General features: G+C 36.6%; 1 protein-coding gene across 8 annotated transcripts in view; it reads right to left on the bottom strand.

Moving 5' to 3' along the window:
- RABGAP1L (RAB GTPase activating protein 1 like) overlaps positions 1 to 24,967 on the bottom strand; it is a 260,477-nt gene that overhangs the window by 203,245 nt on the left and 32,265 nt on the right. For 7 of the 8 annotated variants that reach the window (XM_075507880.1, XM_075507874.1, XM_075507873.1 and 4 more), the window contains 4 exons: positions 21,377 to 21,443; positions 19,357 to 19,459; positions 17,567 to 17,733; positions 12,815 to 12,959 (listed from right to left, as the gene is read on the bottom strand). In XM_075507880.1, coding sequence (XP_075363995.1) covers positions 12,815 to 12,959; positions 17,567 to 17,733; positions 19,357 to 19,459; positions 21,377 to 21,443 — 482 coding nt within the window. Of the gene's footprint in view, positions 1 to 12,814; positions 12,960 to 17,157; positions 17,304 to 17,566; positions 17,734 to 19,356; positions 19,460 to 21,376; positions 21,444 to 24,967 lie in introns of those variants that run through there. The other variant, XM_075507881.1, reaches the window with a different exon arrangement.

The raw sequence follows: 24,967 nt of genomic DNA, 5'->3' as shown, positions 1-24,967 counted from the left end.
AATGTATTTGAAGACTCAACTTTCCTTTCATTTTAAAATTACCAAAATATTGCGAAGGCAAATCTCCTCACTTACCACCTAGGCCTAGTAATAACTAAAAAAAAGTTAAGTTAGAGCAATTAAATGCATTACATTTTTTAAATTCTCTGCTCTCCTGATTTGCCTAACCGGATCAAAGACATCAATTATAAATGCAGCACTTCTACTTCCCATGGAAACAAGGAAAAAAATGTTGAGGAAACCTTCTCTAGATTGAGTACACTGGCCATTCAGAGACACAAGATACATATTAATGGTACTGATACCTATTAAGAATCTCAAGAAACCTCCCTCACACCAGAAAATTATCATAAAACACAGTTTCAGAAAGGTTTCACACATTCAAGGTAAAGGAAGACAATTTGGTACAAAATTCTGAAAGGAGAGATTTGAATTACTTTGGAGAGACTGAAGAGCTACAGTGCATCTCTACAAGAGCTACTGGTGAAAATATACACAAACAAATCTTGTGATCTGAAACAAAATCTGATAAAGATGAATAAAACAAATCCCCAACCAGACCAAAATGATTAAAAATGAAGCTACACTGAATACTTTCAGGAACAAAGCACACTAGTTGTTATCTGATCCAAACCTGAGCTTGCCAAGGAATACTAACATCAGACAAAACAGAAACAAACCCCTTCTTTTCTCACTACGCTGGTATTCTATGTAAAAGTCTTCAAAGTTCTTAAGGAGATCAGTGTTACATAGCACATGTATTCCAGCAAGATGTATCACAAAGCTACAGTGCTTCTGTCCTGAAAATTCTTTCATCTGGAAGGCTTAACAGTATTTGGAATGTATTATTCAGTTGTATGTCAGAAAATCACAGGCCTTAATGAGAAATGCCATATGGTCCCTTTCAAAAGACGCCAACATCAAACTTCAAAATAGAACAAGGCAAAGGAGAGAGAATAAACAGCTTTAAAAATCTCTACTTTGTTTCCACTCTAAAGACTATTTATATATTCTAACCTGTGTAAGCACTTAGGTATAAATTAAAAAGGGGGGGGGGGGGGGGGGGGGGGGGAGAGAGAGACCTTGGGAGAGATATTTAACTGTAGATGTTCTTCTCCGAGATGTACTTTTATACTTTTTTTTCCCTCCACATTCTATAGCATCTATAAGCCAGCAGCATTAGCCAGAGCATTATTTTATCCAGCCTGATGCTGCAGGGAAAGCCACAGATCCCTTCCTCTAAATGTATTGTGTATTTCTCCCTTTGTCCTTTATTTGCCCTGACCTCCCACAGCCTCTCAAGTGGACAATAAAACTTATGCCTCATCAGAATGGGAGGAGGACGAGAGGCATCTCAGGGGAGCAAACCTGAGGGGCTGGGTTGTAAATGTGCGTACACACAAATAACCTTTAAGAATACTTGCAGATAACAGTAAGTGTCTCAGGTTTTTTTTATTTGTTTGTTTTGAATTGCAATGCAATTCAGAAAATTCACAAAAAACTCACTTTGTGGATGCCTCATGAACCAACTCCCTGAATTCAGAGCCTCTGTTTAAAGCAAGCCTGAAGGACTGCGCTTCCACAGCAAGCATCGGTCTGCATGGTTTCAGCATAGAATCACAGAATATTTGGGGGTGGAAGAGACCTCTGGAGATCATCTAGTCTGACCTCCTACTCCAAGCAGCCCTAGTTAGATCAGGTCACTCAGGAACCTGAGCGGGAGGGTAGAGTCTTGAACACCTTCAAGAAAGGAGACTGTAGAATCTCTCTGGACAACCTGTTCCACTACTTGACCATGCTCATGGTTTAAAAACAAACCAACCAACCAACCCACCAAAACCATTCTTTTCTCTAACCAGAATTCCCCAGGTTCCAACTTGGTGTCTGGTATCTGTTGCCTCTCAGGCAACTGTGCACCTCTGAGAATAGCCTGGCTCCATCTTCTCCGAGTCCTCCGATGTACTAGTTGTAGACAGCAATAAGATTCTCCTCTGCGCATTTTCTTCTCCAGCCTGAACCAAACCCAGTTCCCGTAACCCCTCATTGTACATCATGTGCTCCTGCCATCTCACCAGCTTGGTGGCCTCCACTGGACTTGCTCTAGTGTGTCAGTGCCCATCTTGTAGTGAGGAGCCCAAAACTGGGCCCAGTACTCCAAACGCAGTCTCACAGGTGCTGAATAGAGGGGATGGATCATTTCCCTGGACCTGCTGGCTAGACTCCTGCTAATACAGCCCAGGGTGTGCTTGGCCTTCTTTCTGGCGACAGTATGCACTGCTCACTCGTTTTCAACTTTACGCCTGCTGGGACCTCCAGGTACTTTTCTGCAAAAGTCACTTTGTATCTGGTTAGTGTCCAGCCTGTCTTGTCACACGGGATTATTCTGTCACAGATACAGGACTTGGCACTTGCCTTTGTTGAACTTCATGAGGTTCCTGCCAGTGCATTTCTCCAGCCTGTCCAGGTTCCTCTGAGTAGGAGCCCTGCCCTCCAGCACTCCCCACAATTTGCTGTTGTCCACAAACCTGCTGAGGGTGCACTCGGTCCCATCATGCAGATAATTAATAAAGACATTTAACAGTACTGATCCCAATACTGATCCCTGAAAGATACCACTACTTACTGGCTGCCAGTAGGACTTTGCACCATTGATTGATTCTTTCATCCCAGCAGTCCAGCCAATCTTCCAACCACATTATTTTTCACTTTTCCAGTCCCCATCTCATTGATTTAATAAGGACACTATGGGACATGGTGTTGGAGTCCCTGCTAAAATCAAGGTATAGAGCATCCACTGCCCATTCCTTGTCCACAGCACTGGTCACCTTGTCACAGAAAGCAATGAGGTTGGTCACAATGACTTGCCCTTCATAAATCTATGCTGGCCGTTCCCAATAACCTCATTTGTCCTTCATGTGTTTAGAAACTACTTTCGGGAGTACTTGCTCCATAACCAGTCCCATGGACTGAGGTTAGACTGACCTAGATCTTCCTTCTGGCCCAATGACATTTGCTTTTCTTGTTTTGGACATTTGCCATTTGCATGAGATAAATATGGAAGCCTGTACAGACACCACTCAGGTTGGGGGATGATCTCTGGATGACAGATTTTGCATATAGTCTGTTTTATTAGTATACCTATAGACAAACATAAACGTGTAAAAAAATGGTCTCTTTCAAAAATCTGTAGGGACATTCAAGAACAAACTAAATCTAACTGAAAAGAAGATTGGCAGCTTATTTGATATATATAATTTTGTGCCTACTGCATTTAGAAACACTTATTACATAAATTATTCATTATATGAGCAGACTATTCAGAATAGGGCACAAAGAGTTGTATTGTAAGTGGCCCAGCACTAACATTTATTATGTAACAATACTCTATTGACTAGGCTCAATTATAACTTCCCCTCCTCCCCCTTTAAAAAACAGACTCCAACTTGCTGAAGTATGACTGTTGGTATGAATGACCTCTTAGCGCTTTAGCAGCACCTTGAGCAAACTATGGCTCATTATTCTTGGTAACCAATAATTGGGAAAATGCTTCCCAAAGTGGCCCATCTTCCACATAGCAGGGGCACCTCTGTGGATTTAGTCTGATCCAGAATAGCCCGAAAGGTTGTTTTTAGTGGAAAACAAATACCACTTTCAGAATTACAAGAATTACCTTTGATATAAAATGGCAATAAGGTTATTTTGGGGTGGGGGGGGAATGCATTTGAGGTTTTTGTTTGTTTGTTTTTTATTATAAAGTATTTGCAACTGATGAAGTGCCACAGAAGACCACCCTATGCAGTAAAATGGCTGGAGCGCTGTAAATTTAGAGCGCTGTAAAACCATGACAGGCTTTGACTATCTCCCAAGATAGCAACAGAGTGATTAAGACGAGCCTTATGACACAGCTCCACTAGGTTATCCAAGTTCTTACTTTTTAACTTGACTAAAGAGACCACAGGTCTTGATCATAGAGTCCCCTGCAGATATCTGTCTAACCTAACCCTACAAACCTCCAGTTACCTCCCTAAGCACTTCATTCCAAGGACTTCATTACTCTTACTCTATGGACTGTATCTCTCAGTTTGAACCTAATTCTTTCTACCTGCAATTTATGCCAATTACCTTTTCCTCCTGAACAATTTTAGCACATCTCACTTCCAAAAAAAATCTGTGTCTTTATTCTTTCTTCTCTAAAAAACTCTACTTCTTTCCTCAAAGGATACATTCTCCAGACTTCCATTCATTTCTGATTTTTTCCTCCAGCTGGTCTATATTTTTTCTTGATGAGAGGTGTTCAAAAAAAATACTGAGGCATCAAGTGTTCAAAACAGAAGAATTACGCACACAGTAACTCTTTATTATAAGCAAATACCCCACAGAAAAAAAAACATACACACACAGACACAAAATCTTGGCCTCTTCCTCCCCCTCATTTATTTTGATAGCGGAAGGCTTTTGACCCCACAAATACAGAATATGGAGCACCCTTAGCGGATAACACTAGTATTCACAGCAGTACTGGCAAGTTGTGCAAAGACTGTAACAAAATGCTGTAAGAAACCAACTCCGAAAAAAGTCAGATAGCACAGATGTCCCTCTCTGATCAGGTACTTAACAGACTCTTTCGAATGAAAGTAATCAACTATGTTTATTGGTATTTTCCATTTTTGGCTTGAGGAAATAGATTCCAGTTAAGAACTCTTACTCATGTCAACAAAAATTGAGGTATTAAACATGCCTGAATGTTTTTAATCTTCTTGTTTTTACAGTGAAAGAGGGTGGGTTTTTTTTGTTTTGGGGTGGGGTTTTTTTTGAATGGGACTTTTTTTGCATCTTACTTTAAAAATTTTCCTGGACACAAAACTCCCCTCATCCACATTAAACACCAATTATATAGCTACAGAGCTACTTTTCCAACAGATTCAGTTCTCCTTAAAGAAATCTACTAGATCACCTGAAATATGACAATACTTTAGAAGTCAAACTCCTTTGTCAGTTAACAATAAAAAGCAAATAAGGCGGAAAACTATACTGTTGTTTCAGAGAGTTCAAGCATAAAATAAGTGAAGTACATCCTAAAATGAGTAGAAATGCATGAATATAGAAGATAAAAATGAACAGGTGGGATTTGAGCATTGATGTGAAGAAGAAAAAGGATTTTTAATGAGTTTTAATTGAGAAGGTGTTACAAGTGAAATAAAGAGTAGGTGGAACTGAAAAATAATATAGTTGGAGCAGCCTGAAGGAGAAGGAAATTAGGTCATGAAGATAGGTGGGAACAGAATTGGAATACTTCAAAAATGAGGAGTTCGATTTTTATGTAGGAGAAGAACAAAAATGAAGGGGGAGCTGAAGTTGGCAGCATATTATCAGGGCAACAAGATATAGACGTTACTGACATGGAATCATTCCATACATACTAGATAAAAGAGGATCGTGAGAAAGGCCACAAAAAAAGCAAGTTTCCATTTATAAGGTAACAGGAAATTATAGAGCATGAACTATAGCTTTGCAAGGCAAGGCAAAAGTGAAACAAAGTTTAAGTCATTAAATTCATTCTAGTATTAAATAAGGTAAATTTTCAGAAAGGTCCAACTTTTCAATGCATTACAAAATATTTTTATGAAGACAAAAAGATTTCAAAATGCCTTCCAAACAATATATTTATGAAATTACAATCCTCAGTATATTTTCTAATTTAGAGGGAAGAGCAATAATCAGGAGCAGAAAAATACGGGTTTATGAATATGAACAAAGAAGACTTGCATTGAATTCTGCTCACAAGAACCTTCTGTTTACGTAAGTTACATAATTAACTGAAGAAAAATTAATTTGGCAGCTACTGAAGTACATATAAAGAGAGTAAAAACAAAAAAGAAAGATACCTGAATTCTTCGCTAAAAGCAAACCAGTAATAGCAAAAAATAGTATTTTTATTATTATTCCTTTTTATGAATTATAAGATACACATTTTTCACTTAAAATCATTCAAACAAAAGCTAATGCTGACAAATCTCAAAATTTTGATTATCTTGCAAACAGTTTGCAAATTTAATTGCTTCTCTGTGTAACTGAAAATCTGGATCCAAAAAAACCCTACATTTGATGAACACTGAAAGAGGGTGGAACAGCATGGGATTAGATGATGTCTATCTTTCACTCACTGCATACTATAATGGTTTTCACACATTATAAAGTCTGTGCAAAATCTCTCAAAGGACCTACACTTCTACTTGGAAACAAGTCTGTTGGTTGTATGAAATGGCTAGCCAAACTGACTTTTTAATACAACAAAAATTTCTGCATTTAAAAACATATCTTAGTTCTGTGTCATATAGTTTCTACACATGCTCCGCATTACTGTCATATAACAAAAAAAATCACAACAATAAACCTTAACTGTGCATCCAAATCTGAGTGTAGAAACACGCACAGAGAGATGATTCTATCCTCGTGTAGTGAACATACAAGTGGGCCACCATGACATATCGAAATTTGATGTACAAATGCTTAAAGCTGAATAAAAGATGGAGAAAAATTATCGCTTCATTTCAGTAGTTTTGCTCCCACACAGATGACAAAGCCAACTAAATGCTGCACAGTGGAGGTATTCTTGTAAATATAAACATCTTCCACATGTACTCTGCTGTCTGAAAACTGACATCTTTGAGAACACGCAAGAAAATAAAATTTGATATGCTGTCACAATTCTAAGGCAATGCAATTCTTTACTCCATATAAGTAATTTACCAATTTGTAGATTAGTATCTACTGCCATATTTAATATAACCAAATGCAAAAAAAAAAAAAAAAAATCAACATTATAAACATATAAAAACTATATATTGCCTGGCATTTACTTAAAGTGCCAAGGCAGTATTCAAAGCACTTTGATTATAAAATCCTTAGACTTACAAAATACTAGAAAGCTAATGACCAAAACTAAAAAGAGTCTCACTTTGAGGTTAACAATTACTAGTAAAAAGTCAGGGGGAACTGTTTGTTGAGAAAAGTCTTTGTAATCACCTTATATAAAGGTGGTTAAATAAGGTCATTTTTTTAATGATATGTGAAATTATATGAGCATAGTAGTGGCAGCTTGAGGCCACACAAAACCATGGCACTCGGGACTGAAACCTGAGAAGATCCTCTAGCAATAGGAAGTTCTAATTCCTAATAAGCCAACAGGATTGCAAATCCTTTTTCAAATTACTTTCAAACCACCATACTGTTTATAGGCAGACAAGGAAAAGACAACCACTATTGAAATAAAGCATCCAAAATATTCAAAATAATCTGCAATTGCTTCCAGACAAGATGCAAACACCAATTTATGCTCATTTATTACTGAAAAATGTCTATTTTGTACCACAATCTGAAGTGATTTTATGTAAGCTATAAAAAAAGACTGAAATCAAAGAAACGTTTCACCTACATACCCAAGGAACCGAAATCTCCCTTAATTTCAAAGTAATTTCTCCCATCATTCTGCAAGAATAAACCAAAGTCGTCGACAGATTTCCCTGGAGTATTCATGAGCTGCAGGCCAGAATTATGGAATTATATTTTGCCTTTAATTTCACAAAGTCAGCATGAGCAACAGATTTTATCAAAGAAAGAATCCCTACCTACAATGTGTTCCCAGACACACCTTGCAGGAGTGTCTTGTGGACACTGGAGAGCAAGAGGGGAATATAACAGCTCAGAGTAAGCCACACACATTTCTTGAGGGCCTAGCCTGCAAACCTAGCTTACAAGTGAACTCCAACAGCAATCTGGGTTACAGGACAGGAAAGAGCCTGCGCCCCAGGCAGGTGACCTTCCCCATACTTCCATCTCTGTATAAACCTGGAACAGAAACAACCTTAAAACTCCCCAGTTTTCCATTTCATTTACCACCCTGCAATTTCATTAAATACTTCTGTAACCCACAGAAGTGCTTCAAATTAAAAACATTTCAAATACTTGTCTTTTCACAGGAAGGCCATACTTGCATGAACAAATTTAAATACAACTATAAACAAGAACTGCCACCATTCAGGGCATATTAAAAAACCAGAGTCTTCCGCACTCAGTATTTTTTCTTTATATACTAAGGAAGGGATCATATTCTTTCTGGCAGCACAATAATATCTGCAAAGTCAACTGAGTGCACTTATTCTATGATTTTTAATAACAAAAGTTAACTTGTAAGGCATGAAAATAATCCAATGCAAGAGAATGGATAGTAGAGTCCATAAGATGACATCAGGCTCATGCGGAATATTTTCTTCGCATTTGGAAGGTATAAATCTGCATTCTTCAGAACTGCTTATATTTTAAAACTCATCTCTTACGGAACTGCAGCAAAGGGTTCTTGTCTGAAGATAGCCACTAGCCAAATGACCTCATGAATTTAGGATTTATAAAGTTTTAGTTAATTTTTATGGAGATAGCAAAAATACTCCAATACAGATTTAATTGATCCTGTTTAGGACCTGCCAACATTACTCTGTATTGGATTAATATAACAAACAGTTCCTGTGAATTACATAAAGCTATTTTTAATTTGGATAAAAATGCAGAGTTGACTATTTCCACATTACTAATGTCATTCTTCTCACTCAGTCATCTTCATTTGTTCACACTATCCCTCATCATAAATCCCTATTTTATCACAAAATACTCTCAATAGCTCTATTGACTCCTAAAACACCACCTCCTCTACTCCTTTGCTTTTTTGAATCCTGAAAACAGCCTCTACCCACCCACAATGTTTGACACAGTATCCTAATTTAGTCTGGCTGATCATCTCCAATCATTTAGTATTGCCCACTCCTTATCTACTGTACGCACCATCTTTTTGTGCTGTCCAATACATCACACTCGTATTTCTTCGAAACTTTCAGGGTCCTCTATCCTTTCATTTCTGTTTTCATTGCCAAATTTCTCCACACTGAATTTCCGTACCTCTTATGTGATTTTTTCCTATTGTATAATATATCTTTCTTTTTGTTCTTAGACAGTGATAAAGTTTTACCCTCTTAAGTTTACTATTTCTTCTCTTTTGCTGCTCTTTCTTACTCCTACAGCTTCGTATTTATATATAATTTCTTCTTATTAAAGGCCAATAACTAAACAGCAAACACTTTTCTATAGGATTCTTTTTGGTTTAAGCCCACTGTTTATGGATCAGTATCCAATATGCTGTCAAATGCATCCCTGCTCAGTTCCCAGCTGTCAGAAAAGTAATATCTAAACCATCAAGAAATCTATTGTTGTGGTAAATAAAAACACAAACCCAAACAGTACTGCATTCCTGGAAGTCATTTGAGAGTGTTCTAGAGGCAATCCACAACTCACGCTCAGAAACTTCTTTTTGGAGACTTGGTAGGCATGTTATTGTTGACCTATCGTGAATTACCTGTTTCAGGATGTCTGCTAAACATCCTGTGTTTACTCTGCATGCAATTTATGGATTGGAACAAGAGCTAGTAACCAGACACTTGGGACCACATAAAACTTCAGCAAAAAAAATCTTCAACTCAGTTACAATCAGTTTAAAGACTATTTTCTGTTTTTAAACAGAATTACTCCCACTTACAGTGATCCTTAACCTTCTAACATTATTCTGAATAAAGAAACTCCAGTGGAGTTATCTAGTATTCTCCTGAAATGTTACACTTTAAAAAAAAAAAAAAATTAAAATATTAGAGCCAAAGGAAGGTCATCATTTCATGTATGGTCTAAGCAAGCACTGCTGCTAAAAGAAGCCAACCTTTTCTTCCCCTTCTCCTTTGTTACTTGTTTCTAGGACTACATTCTCCTTGCGAATGCTTCTGCTGGAAAGCAATTTTCTCCAATCCTTTGGCTCACACATGCAGCTAGCCACTTCATCCTGCCATAGAATGACACTACAATAAAAATCCTCTGTGCAGCTTTGTCTTTTTTGAATAATGCAATATACAAACCATCACTTCCATACATGTTCTCACTTACTCTTAATGCTCCAAAAAGGAGAAAGATTAGTTCAACCAATTGTGCTCTGCACCTTGTTACAAGGTTCTACTCAAAATTAAATATTAACAGTGAACTTTTCTGCTTATTGATAAAAATTGAAACTTAAATCCACTTCATTTGAAACTTTTCCAGAAAGTGTGAGAATTTCCTCATTATATATTTTAATCTTTTAAAAGTATATTCTGAATTTAATAGAAAACTTCTTATCAAGGAGTGTACTTTACATTCTAGGTTTTGACAAGAAATCATTAATATTAATTATATTTTAAAAATTATTATCTCCAAAGTAAGGAACCTTAGATGACTGGGTTGCCAGAAATATCTATTACAATATTAATAATAAAAAAAAAAAGGTGAGGTTGATCTGAAAGATCTCTAAGTAGCTATTGCACAAAGATCTTAATTTTTTTATATAACTGTTCAGATGAAAAATAAAGCTAAAATGAGAAAAGAATATTAAAAGCTAAGAATGTTATTTCGGGAATATATGGTCTAAATTTTCTATATGCAGTTGCTGCACATTTGAAAGGGACTATGCTTAACACTAGTATAGTAATTATTTTAAATCATTATTGGAGGGAACCCTGTTTGGACTTTCATTAAAACAAAAAGAACAGGAATACTGAAAAAAATGCCTTCTTTCTTACAAACTTCTTTATTCATATACTCATGACATAAGACATCCCACTGAGCTGTGTGTATGCACACACACACACAGTACACAGAAATCAGGTAAGGTGCAAATGAGGCATGCATTCTTACAACATTATACAAATGAAACTGCAATGTATAGTGCTTCTGAAGTAAATTAAGTAATATTGTGTGGGCATGTAGGATATATATGAGGATATAGGAAAAAAAAAAAGAACAGGTAATAATCCTCAATATCTATAATGGACACACCAGACTCTGCCCTATGAAATAGTAAAACCTTACAATGCACACCTGCCCTAGTCAGGTTGCAAGCAGAAAAAAAACCTATATGGCCAGGTAACTACTAGCCTTAATATTAAAGAAAAAGCCTTCTTCCAAGGCTAAGACAAGACATTGTAAACTCAAGGGGGTTTTTTTCCATCATCATAATTAGTACCCTGAAAAGAAAGAGAAAAAAAAAATGAAGAGATTTATTTAGAACAACTGCAAATGACTCATTTAACCTGCATATCCACTAGGATAGATAACTTCTAGGCAGATAAATCCAAATGCAGTTTCCATGAGAACAGAGTCACATCATGATATTTTTAATGTCTTCTCTTAGGAAGTAATCTACATTTAAAATAGCATTAGGAAACTAAACCAAAGTTAAACTTAGGTTCATACCCCAGTGGAATACTTTTACTCTATAATAAAATAAAGCCATTCTATAATAATAGTACCAAGGGGACAATATCCACATTATTACTAATTGTGCTACATTCATCAAATTCTGGAACAGTGCTTTATTCTTCCCAGTAAGAAGCAATATAAAAAAAAAAGTATTCAAGTAATGACTTAAACCTTGTCCTATCAAACAAGCTCCAGCAAACATTCTGACTATACAACTCAAACATCCAGCAAGGAAAAGAATACCCACAGAAGTTGAACTACACTATACTGAACCACAAGACCCAAAGGTCAAATCTGAAATAATTCTTGCTATGAATGGCAAGGCAATCCCAAATACCAATTAAATATAAAAACTCCTTTAGAGAAAACTATTTTTACTATTCAGAAGTGGTACTTGATATAAAGGAGGGAATAACAGCGATAGTCAATACCCATCCCACTCCCTCCCAGGAATCAGTAGGTTTTCAATTCACTGAAGACCACTTGGCTGTGGGTTTTGTATGCCTGCTGTCACCTGGGATATGTGGGGGCTTTTGTTTGCAACTGGAAGAGAGTAATCATGTAACCATACCTGTCTGCTCCTGACTGTGTTAATCACAGGGATCTGATCTGTATTGCATAAACTAATATCCAACTACTTACCTATAAGTAAGAATCAAGAAGGAATTTTTCCATTGTAATAGGTGAGACTTCTTATAGTACTGACAGAACAGTGCCAGAAATCTGAAGAATAACTTTGTAAAACTATCACAAGTTCTGGTAGGTCAGATATCCTGATCAAAAATGGCACGTAGAAAGCCTATTCTGAATGCTATGGGCTAACCCTCAAAGTACAAAGAGACAACAGTAGGCCAAGGGCCTCCAAACAAACAAACAAACAAAATCAGTGGAAAAGACACTGAGGTACTGTTAGCTTTGGAAGGAGCAGGCAAATACGCTGGGTCCATGAACAGCAGCAATCCCCAACTGAACCAGGAGATACTTTGATAAGCCCGACTTATAAATGAGGGAAAACAAATCACATGCTAAGCAGACAGTTTGGGGGTGGGGGAATTCCCCATATGAGTTTGTTTGGGATTTTTTTTTTTTCTTTACAGACAGGCATTTAAAGGCTGCCTTTTCAAAGCCCATTCCAATGCTGTCCTTTAGCAGTACATTCAAGGCAAATGGCTTCTGATCAGAAGAAAATCCCTCTAAAAAAGGTTTTCTGTTTTGTTAGCAGAGCACAAGTGCAGCAGTAACACATTTTGAAGCATAGAGGAAAATGGACATGCGTTGCCTGCTGCTGCTACTGGGATAACTCCAACTAATGGGTTGGTAAAAATGCCATTATTAATGAACTGCTGCTAGTGGAAAATGATGTGTGATATTTTTGTCCAAAACAGTTGTATTTCTAATAGACACAAATAGGAAGAATTAAATGAGTAAATTAACAGCAAAAATATAACAGTACTATCTATGAGAACTATAAGTGCTCATTTGTTCTCACCTTCTTCTGCCTCATCCTCCTGGGATGACATAGGCCCTCCTCCACTTGTTGGGCTGACCAATTCTTCCTCTCTTGCAGATTCTCTTTGTAGACTGACAACTTCATAAATTGCATCCCCAGCAGTTGTGTGGCTTTTTCCTTCAGACTAAAACAAAATATGTGTATGTATTAGGTCCCCACTGTTGATAAATACAGTTCTAATAGTATGCCAAAACCAAACCCAAACACATACAAACAAATTTCCTATCAAGGCTAAACAATAGTTTGAGCAAGACTCCCTCAGGTTTCTTTGCAATGGCATAGACTGGCAGTAATTGACAGCTCTGTTTCTCTTTAAGTTTTATAGGTAGAAAATACAAATAAAACGGCATTATTTCCAAAGCTGCCTCTTAACAACCATTTTAAGTCTTGTTCAGAATGATGATAAAAAAATATTTCCAATTTAAATATAGCTATAATAAGATGAGGTCAAAGAGAAACTGCAGCAAAAGAAAAGAGGAGAGAACAAACAGGAAAAATACTGGAGTAATTGACATCACAGGAACAGGAATCGAATGCCTTGGGGGGGGAAATTACTGGTAAGAGTTTTTAGGAGGTAAATACAAGACTAAAGAAGAAACAAAACCTCATGCTTTTTCAAGGCCGTAAATTGTGAAAAGCTCCTTGTAGTGTTTTACTCATTAAAAAAAACCAGAAAAATTAATCTTTCTTCCAGTGAGTATAATTTGTAATATACTCTTTTCAATGGGGAAATGTATTGGCTGTACCTAGCTATAAAATTTGTGTTTGTAGCCTAAGTTTAATTTATTTCTTACTTTTATATATGTGCATGTGTGTGCACATGTACAAATCATGAATATCTGTCAATCTAACAGTTAAATTAACTTGGAAATTTGAGAATGGTATCTGTAACTATATATACTTGAGGTGAGAATATTTTCAGTGGAAATAATTTTGTTCTGTAAAAGCAGTTTTTCTTCCAAATATGTCTCTTTAGGAATTTGATAATTTTCAAGGCAAACTACGTCAAAGGTTGAGGGGCAAGGGGAAGTTGTCTTCTTTTTACTTCAAGCTGGAAAAGTTCAGAGTTTAATTTAAGTCTTTCACGTTCAATGGACTTTCAGATGAAAAAGTTAGTTACCTATACTGTGAGCACTGGATACAAGGTTGCAAGTTTTAAAATAAAAGGAGTATTAGTTTCTCCTCTGAGTTACAGTTCTGAACACAATTATTATTCAGTGACATGCAGTGATTAATATATTTGTAGAGAATTGTATAAAACTGCAAACTAATGATTGTATTAAATGAACCAGCCCAAAATGTTGCACTATTCTGGTCTTTGTGCATCTTGCCTAATCAGTTAAAATAAGGTAATTTTTTGAACATATTAAAAACATCAAATTAACCATGAAAAAGAAAAATAACACAATTTCAGTTAGATAATATTCCATTTATTTAAAAAACAAAATTGTGATAAAGTTGGAAGACTCCATGACACCTTCGCTGGAGATGCACATGAATGGCTGGCCAGCACTTGCAATTTCAACAAGCTGGTGAAATTATGCAGATGGGTAGCTTAAATAGGGACTGCTTGGACTGACACAACATAAATGCTTTTATACTCAGAAAACTTTCCTACTGTATTTTCGATTAGTCATTCAGATCTGCTCCCTTTCCAGCTGATACTCCCTGGAAGCAGTGGCTCCAATTATCAGGCAGTTTTGCTGACTGGACTTCTCATGAAGTCAGCTTAATGAACTTCAGGGTTTAGACATAAATACCCTGCATTTTGGAACATTTAGCAGGATGATATTAGAGCCATTATCCCTGTCTTATTCTCACAGAACATCGTTATCAAGTAATTACAAAGTACTTGTAACCAATCCAACCAAACCAATACATCAATCAAGTACTGATGCCACCAACATTATTAGCCATCACTATCTATAGGTTTTATTTTTGAGGGAGTAAGGCATGAGAGACTAAGGGTTTTGTTGCATGTTACAAGAATTAAAAAGTTTTCAGCTCCTTGCACATGTTCTGGTTAACTGCAAGACCCATCTCTATAAAACACAAATAATTTGGTTATTTGTTTTTTCTGAAGCATGAATTTGCTATCTACAGGAATCCACCTTTACAAGGATCGTGTTCTAACGACAAAAATGTGCATGAGAGAGAGAGAGAGAGAGAGAGAGAGGGAGAACAATCCTAAATCACACAGCAACCTGCATTTATGTCATTCCTCATATCTGACTGTACCTCACCAATCTCGGTTCAGACTATTAAATCTATCCGAATCGCTCCTCAGAAGAGTTCTGATTTTTCTCTGCCTATACAGGCAGGTCCCACTTACCCCTTGGAGGAAAATGCCATTTCATTGCTTGCTTCCTTTTGGAACATCAGTAATGGATGCTTCTTTACTGGAATGGGCAGCTTGCTGAGACAGCCCAAGTCTTTCCTGCCAAGGGCTCTGCATGCTAGAACTTGGAACTGGGCAGACTGCATGCATGAATTTCTCATCCACAGTCAAACATAGTATATGTTTGCACAATGACCAATAGCATTATTGTCATGATTTTACATCAGCAGGAAATTATACCACAAGATTCACTGTCCTGCGCAGAGAAGCCATCTATCTTTGGAGCTGAAGCTTTTGATATTAATTCACTTTTATGTTCCCTAGAATCTACTTAAGCTCAACTGCTTTCCCCAAAAGTTCATAAACGGCTGATCCCAATGCCATCTGCAAAGTTATTTTCCAAGGAATAAGAGTGCCCTGAGGTACAGCGTCTTTCAGAGGTATCTGCAGGAACACCTATCGCAATACAAACTGTCCAACTGATAACTGGCTAAATACAGAGTTGCTACAGGTCAACCAGAGAGATCCTGTCATCCATAATCAGGATCTAATCTTGTAGAAAGATTACAAAGATTAAAAGCGTTCCTTTCCCAAAAATCTGCAGAACAGCTCCTCAGAATTTTAGAGCAGGAAGAAATGAATGTGTTTCTTCAGGAAGGGGAGGCACATGTATATTGTCACATTATCAGGGGTGAGAAAGAAAAAAAGAAAGCATCCGTATTACTCAATTAAAAACAGTACAGCTGTAAGCGATTTAAAAGGAAAGCTTAACGGATTATAGATAAGTATCAAACAGCTGAGAATGTAATATTTTCAAATGTATTTTCTTTAAATTTAAAATGTAGATATTCTCAGTATTTGCATATAACAGTTGGTTTTCTCAGATTTTCTTAAATTCTAAGTTGCTATGCTAATCTCTAGAAGAAATACAGAAACAACACTGCATGAGATTTATTTACTTACTAAGTGTTAAACACAGCAGCACTTTTGCCATGTAATATCAACATAGCTTGTTTTTTTGACCTATTACCGTGCCCCACAGGAAGATGACAACTCAAATATTCACATTAGGCTCAGTAAAATTAAATCACTGCTCTTTGGTTTCATTAGGCAAAGACAATGGACCACTATTTCAATGTAAATGGTACAGTTAGCCTCTGCTATTCACTTTTTGAACCAATACCACAACATAAGTCTTTGGAGAAAGCAGGTCAACAGTTGCTGCAGGACGATGCAGTTATTCATCATCCTACAATGATAATGGGCAGACATACATACTTTATGTACCTCACCCAATGCCAAAAACAGAAGACTTCAGCATTCTACTCAACAGATAACTATTCAACAAACATTACCAGATGAGATGGATATATCATCTCTCAGTGCTTGAGGAAGAAATAAATGCACGTTAATCACACAAGCACAGGACTGGGAAAGCTAACATAAAAGGAATATACAACTATGCATTAAGCTTCATCTTAACCACTCCCTCCCCTCTGTAGAATTGAGTAGTGTTTGTACAACTTGACTTAAAAGCTGAACTCCAAAGGACTGACAAACTGAAATACTTCAGAGAAGAGCTTGCTAAAGATGGTTATTTCTTTACAGCTATTTGAACATTTCATAAGGTTACAATCATCAGCAAGAAATCACATGAACAATGCTACTTTAATAAATCATTGCAACAATAGTGCCCTTAGCCTCACATTTCAAAAAGCCCTGAGACAGCGAAGGAAAAGAACATATTTCATTTTATACCCTCATCAGCAACCACGAGGGTGAAAACATGGCAACTTCTCCATGCAGTAGAACTTACTTGACCAGATAATCTTCTTTCAAACTGCTCTCTTTTTGAAAACATGGAAAAATCTACCTTCTCAGATATTTTGGAAAAAAAAAAAAAAAAACAAACAACAGCAATAGCCTAACTCTTCTGCATTAGGTTCCTTTGTCTTTAATTGATTATATTCTTACAGCCACCTACCTTCACATTTTGAACCTCAGTAATCAGGATTTCCCTTTAATACATATCAGTTGATTTTACAGTGAAAAGAGTCATTTCCCAGTTGTACCAGTCAAATGGGCTTGCTTTAGATGTCTGCACACAGGTCAGATTGTATGAAGTTATAGAGAATTCAATAGGCAGGTTCAAAATTGTTTAAGCCCACAAAGCAAATGACTTATGACTCATTACAATTCAGTTTACAAAGGCACTGAACATTTATATACGCTACTTAACCATTATGCATTTAAGCATCTCAGCAATAACTAGTTAAAAAAACCCAAACTACTGAGGTGCAGGTGCCATACTAACATTTATAAAGGCCAAATTAAGATAGACAAAACAAGTGCTCCCAGCATCAACTTTTCTTTAAAAACCAAACATGCAATACCTGTTTTAGCTTCATATAAAAAGTTTCTGTGAAGGTTTTTCTGCTGAAGTACCAGAAGCGTTCATTGGCAGGATACACACGCACAACTGTCTCCAGCAAAAACCGGACTGGCTCTACTACTTCAGTAACAACCATATCCACTGCCACAGTCATGAATACACGCTTATCTAAAACACAAAAATAAGTCATATATGGAAAAATTAGTCAAAGTTCAAATTTCTCAAAACAATAAATGGCAGTAGTAAACTGTTGTTAAAATTGAAAACCCTTTCTATATAATTATTGATTCTATCACACCCGTTTCATTTAGCAGAGTTCTACACCCTACATGCCTGCTGCATAGAAAGAGAATATGCATTAAACAGTGTACCAAGTAACTCTGATAACTTGGCACAATATGTCTTTGTTTTAAAGACAGAAGCAAAACATCATGCAAAGAAAATAGCATTAGGACACATGATCCCTATCAGACAAAAGGAATGTGCACAGGATAAGGTCACATTTTAAAGTGTAAACTTACTGCTGAGGGAATATATACGTATAGCAAATCAGTGTCAAGGATCTCCTACAGCATTGTTTGTCCTAAATCCTCTCATAATACTAAGAAACACTTCAGATAATTTTTTATGTCCGTGATCATACTCTGTCAGTTACAAGGATTCAAAATGGTTTACCCTTTCCTGTCCCACTCTGGGTCAGACAGTCCTCAGAGCAGCAAAACGTATTTTTAAAGCAAAGCATGGATCAATAAACTTCATCTGTAATAGCTCCATCTTCCTGATACCAAAGCATAACTCCAACATTTTCAAGTAGAGAAGAATGCAGGATCAACTGACCAGAGGATGAGACTAAAACAGTCCAAGTGTATCTTGCAGGTTTACAGTGCAAGAAAAGGTTTGCTGCTTCTGGAAACATTCACCACAGAAAGAGGTAGTAACCATCATGTTGCATCACAACCGATACCTTTCTTGCAGGAAGCACAGATTTTTAAAATAAATATGTAGAATCAGACATTACAGATCCCTAGGTTCCCTTGTCTTATCAGACCAAAAAGGCAAGTGGGCATTTAAAAAAACAAACAAACAAACAAACAACCCCACCGCAAAACCAAACCACACCATACACGCAGAAAGTCATATCGTAAAATGGAAACTGTCAAGCTGCACAGCAAGAGTTTTGCGTATATGCTACTACAAATACTGTGGTTTGAAAATCCAGCAGCAGTAACAGTGACGCTGGCTGTATATACTTGGATATGCCTTTAAGCAACTGATATGAGCTCTGCCTTGGGATAGGAAACAAACTCCAGATTTGCATTCAAACCTTTTACATCATATCAGAGAACACCAATTCTAGTGATACGAAACTGTGCACTGCAGTGCATCACTTCCAGCTGCCCCAAGATGAAGGGGATGTAATGCTATTTGTAATCAACTCACCTCAAAACTAAAAGACAGAGAATAGCAATGTCTAGGATTTATACTGCTTTGCCAAGTACAGAAGATGGAAAACAACTTCTTCACACTTAGAACCAAAAACTCCTGATAACCAGGGAACAGGCACATAAGACCCAAACACTAATTTAACGTCACCAAATCAGCAACACATAGCTCTATGAGTAATTATTCACATTTCTATGTTGCATATGTTTATATAGACAAATTCCTAGCCACAGACCCTTGGAACATAATGGTGTATGTACTCAGACATATACACCATGATTCCCAGGAGAAAATACATACACCAAACCCACGCCAGGTGAAAGAAATTTACAAATTAGATTAAATTACCTTTAGGAGTTTCCTCATTAAGTACCAGAAACATGGGTGCATTAGGATCCCATATTCCAGTAATTACATAAGCCTTCCCATCAGAACTCTTTCCCATGGATTCCTAAAAATAAAAACATACAGGATTCTATTAGAGTCACGGTTTGAGATCAAAGAGATTGAGCATGGGGAGGGGATATAGTTCTAGGAACTTCAGAGTAATTTTGTGTTCACTCTAGAGAACACAATCTAAATACAGAATATGAAATAATGGATTGAGAAAAGTTACAGGGAAATGGGAGAGAAAGAAACATTAGAAGAGAATAAGAGAAACATTATAAAAGAAACCAAAGACAAGACAGTTTATAAACTTTTTTTTTTAATGCTTATTATAAGCATGAAAGCATGGTGGGATACCTGTCACTCTACTTTCTGAGCAGCTGAGATGGCTGTTAGGAGAAGATGAGTTACAAGAGACTTCACAAAATTAAACCAGCCCCACAGTATACACAGAAATCGTCCAGAAAAAAAAAGTAATCTTAGCAAAGTAAGACTTTAACAACTCCAACCCAAAGGTCAGGCTGATTTTTTCCCACTCCGTACTTATACCTCTGCCAGTTTTTCCCTGAGTTACTCAGGCATGGACTTACATTTGTAAATGCCAATAGAGTGGAATTCCAGTTCATAGGAACTTGAGATTTAAAAAGCCAAATTTCAGGACAGTATACAAATAAAGTCAGAACAGCCACATACGATAAAGTTAATAATAACAGCAATGTCTCTATATCTGGTTAAATAATCTTATGCTACACATCTGTTACTTCTACAAATACTTCTAATAGACCTGCTAGGAACAATCCGAGTACATGACCTGCACATACGAACTATTACTACTGTAAGGCAAGTACATGCTCCCTGAAGTTTTCTGGGACAGTTCCTATGGATCCAACAGGCCTGTACGGTAGCCTCTTTATAAATGAAAGGAGACTGACATCTCTACTCTGCAATACAATTGGTGGTAGAGCAGTAAGAGTGACCAAGTTCTCCAGATTTAAATAGGGAGAAAGGGGGTGGAAAGGAGAACACAAATTTATATGTATGTGCTATAGCCAAGAAATGAACTAATAAGCCATCGAGCGGTTAAACGTACTTGGAATGTAAATGTAAATAGAATTATAGGTGGAGTAAAGACAAGAATTCAAATATACAGTCCATACAGTAAAAAGGTGTTATATAGATTTATAGAAGCCAATGCATTATGCTCCACAACTCACTATAATTTATTCAATTTTCTAATCAAATAATAAAATGGAAAATCGGAACTAATGTCAGCAAACAAAACCAGAAAAAATGAGCTAGTAGATACAAACAGGCAAATAGAAGAGTCTGACAAGAGCTGGAATCATCAACATGAGTAAAGGAATGGACTAGGCAAAACTGGGATAACTGTACAGCCACAAAATGTCTGAGTGGTTTAACTCAAGCACTTCTTGACTTGAAAATGGTTGTATTCTTATCCACAGCGTGAAAGTAAATTGATATTACCACAGAAACTATCATATTATTTTGAAGTTCTCTTAGAAGCAACTCATAAGAAATGAAGGTTGTGGAAGACAAGTGAATACTTCAGACGTTGAGCAAGAATTTAAATTCAAATAAAGCAAAGTTTTCAGTGCCTTGGAAAAATAAGACCACTTCCCCAAAACCCAAATATAAAAACAATTATTTGCTCTAAATTTTTAGGCAACATGCTTAACACAATACAGAAAGCTTAGTTATTTGTAACAACCAGCTGTCAGCTGACCTAATCAGTGCTTCACCAAATGAACAAAAAACAGCTGCCACAGGTTCTGACATTAATTGAAATGTTTTGTCCGTTGCATGTGACAAGTTTGTTTCTAGTTTGAAGATATAAACCCCATGATTTAAGAAACAAAAAACAAACAAAACCAAAGAGATGAGAGGCTTGTTTTGTTAGGTTTTGTTTGGCTTTTTAAATCACGTCTATCTTACTAAACATGTTATTAGAGCTAAGTATTACCATGTCTAGCAAATGCATGTCACTGTTCTTCACATTTCGTCCAGGGCTTAGTAGCATCCCAAAGCATCTGTGAAGTTTATTTAAAAGAAAAAAAAAAAAAGAAGAAAAAAAAGAAAAAGATAGATATTAGCTTTTCAAAATACAAAAGTATTTTCTTGAACATAATGGCACAGCCACCTACTGCTTCTAATTTAAAGAAAACCTTTCTTAGTAATTTTTTGGTAGTGTTATGGCAACGCTCAGGAAACATCACAATATATATTATAGAAATGACAATGAAATTATTTTCCAGAATGAAGATGACAGAAATTAGTGTCTGACCTGTGAACAATCAATTATTCTTAAAGACAACTTAGAATATTGAGCTTGAAGATACCAACAATTCCTATACATTAATGATAGAGATTGGCAAGAAGAAATTCACTCTCTCCCCAGTCTATTTTAAAAATTGTTTTCATACATTCATATGAAAAGTTACAAATTCACACATTCTATCACCCATAATGTCACTGGTGTGAAACATCATGCAGCATCATGGGCCCTTTAAAAAAACTAATTTGCTCAATTTTTAGACTTTCATTCTTTATTTTTTAAAACTGAACTTCTGTATTATACAGGGCCTTGAATTCCAGAATTCCAGTCCAGTCATTTAACAAGAAAATGTTCTTGATATTTTTAAGAGTAAAAAAATAAAAATTCCAAAACATTCTTAAAACACTCAGACTTTCAAACTTCCTGAATATTGAAGGCACTACTCAAAAGAGGACCAACTTGAATCAGGTTGCCCAGTGCCTTGTCAAGTTCTGAGCATTTCCAGGAACAGAGAACGAATAATCTCTTTTGGCAACCTGTTCCAATGCTCAACTCCCTTTGTATTGGCAACAAGTGGCCTCATTCAACAGAGGAATTTCCAGGGAAGTAACTTGTGTCCATTGACTCTAATCCTACCACCCTGCACCTCCAAGAAGAGTCTGGCTCCACCTCCTCCATACCCTCCCACCAGTTATTTGAATGCACCAGGAAGAGCCTCCCATTCACACCTTCTCTAAGTCTGAACAAAAGCAGTTCTGTCATCTGGCAACCCACTTGTCCAAATGAAAATGTGAATTTTTCAGCAAACATAAATTGTAAGAGATTATTTGAACATTCATAGGTTAGCAACGAAGACAGAATAGTTTCACAGCTTTCAGGCAAGCACACTGTATCATGAACAGAGATATAACAGCAACTATCATTTCAATAATGGTATTAACTGTAAGTCTTAAGATACACAATAACTATACCATCTAGTAAGTTTTCCCCTATTACATTTGGGAATATGATTTTCATTTCTCACCTCATTACACTTAAAACAGTAACTTATATCCACAATTGTATTTTTCCTTCTCCATACTCACTCTTTCACTACTAGAATCTTAAAACTCAAAGTGGTAAATAAAACAGTAGACAACAATTTTAATGTATCTATATAGCATAATGCAGTGCCATGTACAGCAACCAAGGTAGCTAGGATGCTAGGACTTATATTTAACCACACAAGCAGGCTTCTCTGTGAGACTAATTAGACCAGGCAGAATGTTACAGTAGACTGACTTGCTGCTTTTTGTCCTGAGGTAGAAATAGCTCTGAGAGGGCTATAATTTATAACAGTAGAAGGGTCACTAGCTTCTGGTACATCTGCTAAAGAAAACTGTAAGGCTAAGATTCAGAGGCAGGCAAAATATCTGTGCTTTTCAAAGACAACAGCTCACAGATCCTAGCTGTTGCTGCACTTCTCTCAGATGTACACAAGTTCTGATGTGTGCCACCCAAAATTTTGGGGAAGTACGCTTCCAAAAGAGTGGGAGTCAGGAATAAGTAACCCCTGCCTCTCATAGAAGCAGATACTTATGATGACTGGCAGCATCCTGCTACTAGAAGAGTCAAGGCTTCTCTTCCCACTAAGTTCAATGAGCAAAATGAGTTCAGGACCCTCACTTGCAGAGGAGCGAGATTTTACACAAACAATTGTCAACATGTTCAGCCTCCCAGTTGAAGAGGCTGAACTACGCACCCAGGATTCAAAATGACCTGCATAGACTGTGGGCCTCAGTCTTGCCAATTCTGACATACTGGGTTTTCTTCACTTTCAGCTAGCTACCAAGTGGCTATGTGCAGGTGCACTAGTCTGTTTAAATCCAACTAGTTTCTAGACCTGCAAAAAAAAGAACTGAAATTATTCTTCACTAATATATATTTCCATTTACATAAATACAAATGCTACCCACAGATAAGGCTCATGGTATTAAGTTAACATGGAAACATGATCTTTAAGAAACTCCAGTACTACTGAGCAACCAACCAATATTCTGTATATCAGTTCTAAGGACACCAGTCTAGACTTTAGCCTAAGCTATACCTGCATAACTTGGTATTAACTCTCCTGTATGACTGGTAGCATACTATACTTAAACACTGCTCTATTGAGAACAGAGTCAATCCTCTTATTTCTCAGAACAAAAAGCTACTTCACTCTTTGGAAAAAACTTTCTTAAAGCCCCCTGATCATTAACCACAATTTTCTTCTTGAATCCTGTAAACAACTGAGACTTGATATCCCACCTTGTGGGACGAAACCTATGTAGTGCCACACGTGACTCAAACCTGGGAGACAGGAACGAACATCATTTCTTTACCTGCTTTGACATAGATAAAAACAGGCAAAACCCAGGTCAAACAGGCCACAAAGGTAGGAAGGGCCAAAGTAACTCAACTGAGAGTAACCTACTGTATCAACCTAACACAGCCATAGGCCCTATCTGAACACCAGGAGGTGGCAAGTTTCTCTGAGTGATACCAGCTTTAGTCTTCTGAGACCATGAAGAAAGATTCTTGAACTCTTCAGACTAGAGACCAAATTTCTTTAGCAACAACATTTTTTCACATTATAATTTCCACTTAGAAATACTATTTGAAGAGACATTTAATTGCTTAGAAGCTCACTGTCTGATGTAACCTGAATTGATCTTTTATACCGGTTTTGAATTTTAATGTTATGCAGTGTAAGTACATAAAATGACTTACAAACCTGTGTATGTCATGTCAATTAAATAACTTTTTATCGGCAAAGCTTGTGGTGATGAAAGTAACATCATACTTGGATATCCTAAACAACATCAAAATAAAAACTAATTTCCAAGGAAGTAGCTTTACTTTTGGGGGAAAAAAACCAACAATCAAATGCTACTCAGAAATGCTTAAAAGAGTTCATCATTCATTAACTGAATTCTGAGGCCAAAATTATTTAAATTAAAAATACATTGAAAATAGGATTATCTTTTTTTAAAGCCAGAGTAGCAAAAGCATAATTTTACAACACAAAAGAATGATGACAAAAAATTCTGCTGTATATTACTTGTCTAAAATTTTAGTTTCGTTTTTTAAATAAGAGCTTGAAAGTAAGTAAAGAAATCAATCTTAGGTTCTGGGAGGGTTGTGGGGCTTTTTTCTTGATTCTCCTGTTATTCTGAATTCCCTGTTCACTAAAATTGAATTCTCCTATTGTTACTCTTTTGATAAGATTGCCATCTGGTGGCGTTTGCTATTTTTAAA

This window comes from Mycteria americana, chromosome 7, assembly GCF_035582795.1.
Source record: "Mycteria americana isolate JAX WOST 10 ecotype Jacksonville Zoo and Gardens chromosome 7, USCA_MyAme_1.0, whole genome shotgun sequence".
Classification (NCBI taxonomy): Eukaryota; Metazoa; Chordata; class Aves; order Ciconiiformes; family Ciconiidae; genus Mycteria; species Mycteria americana.
Note: the sequence above shows the minus strand (reverse complement) of the source record. Positions and strands in the feature narration are given on the sequence as shown.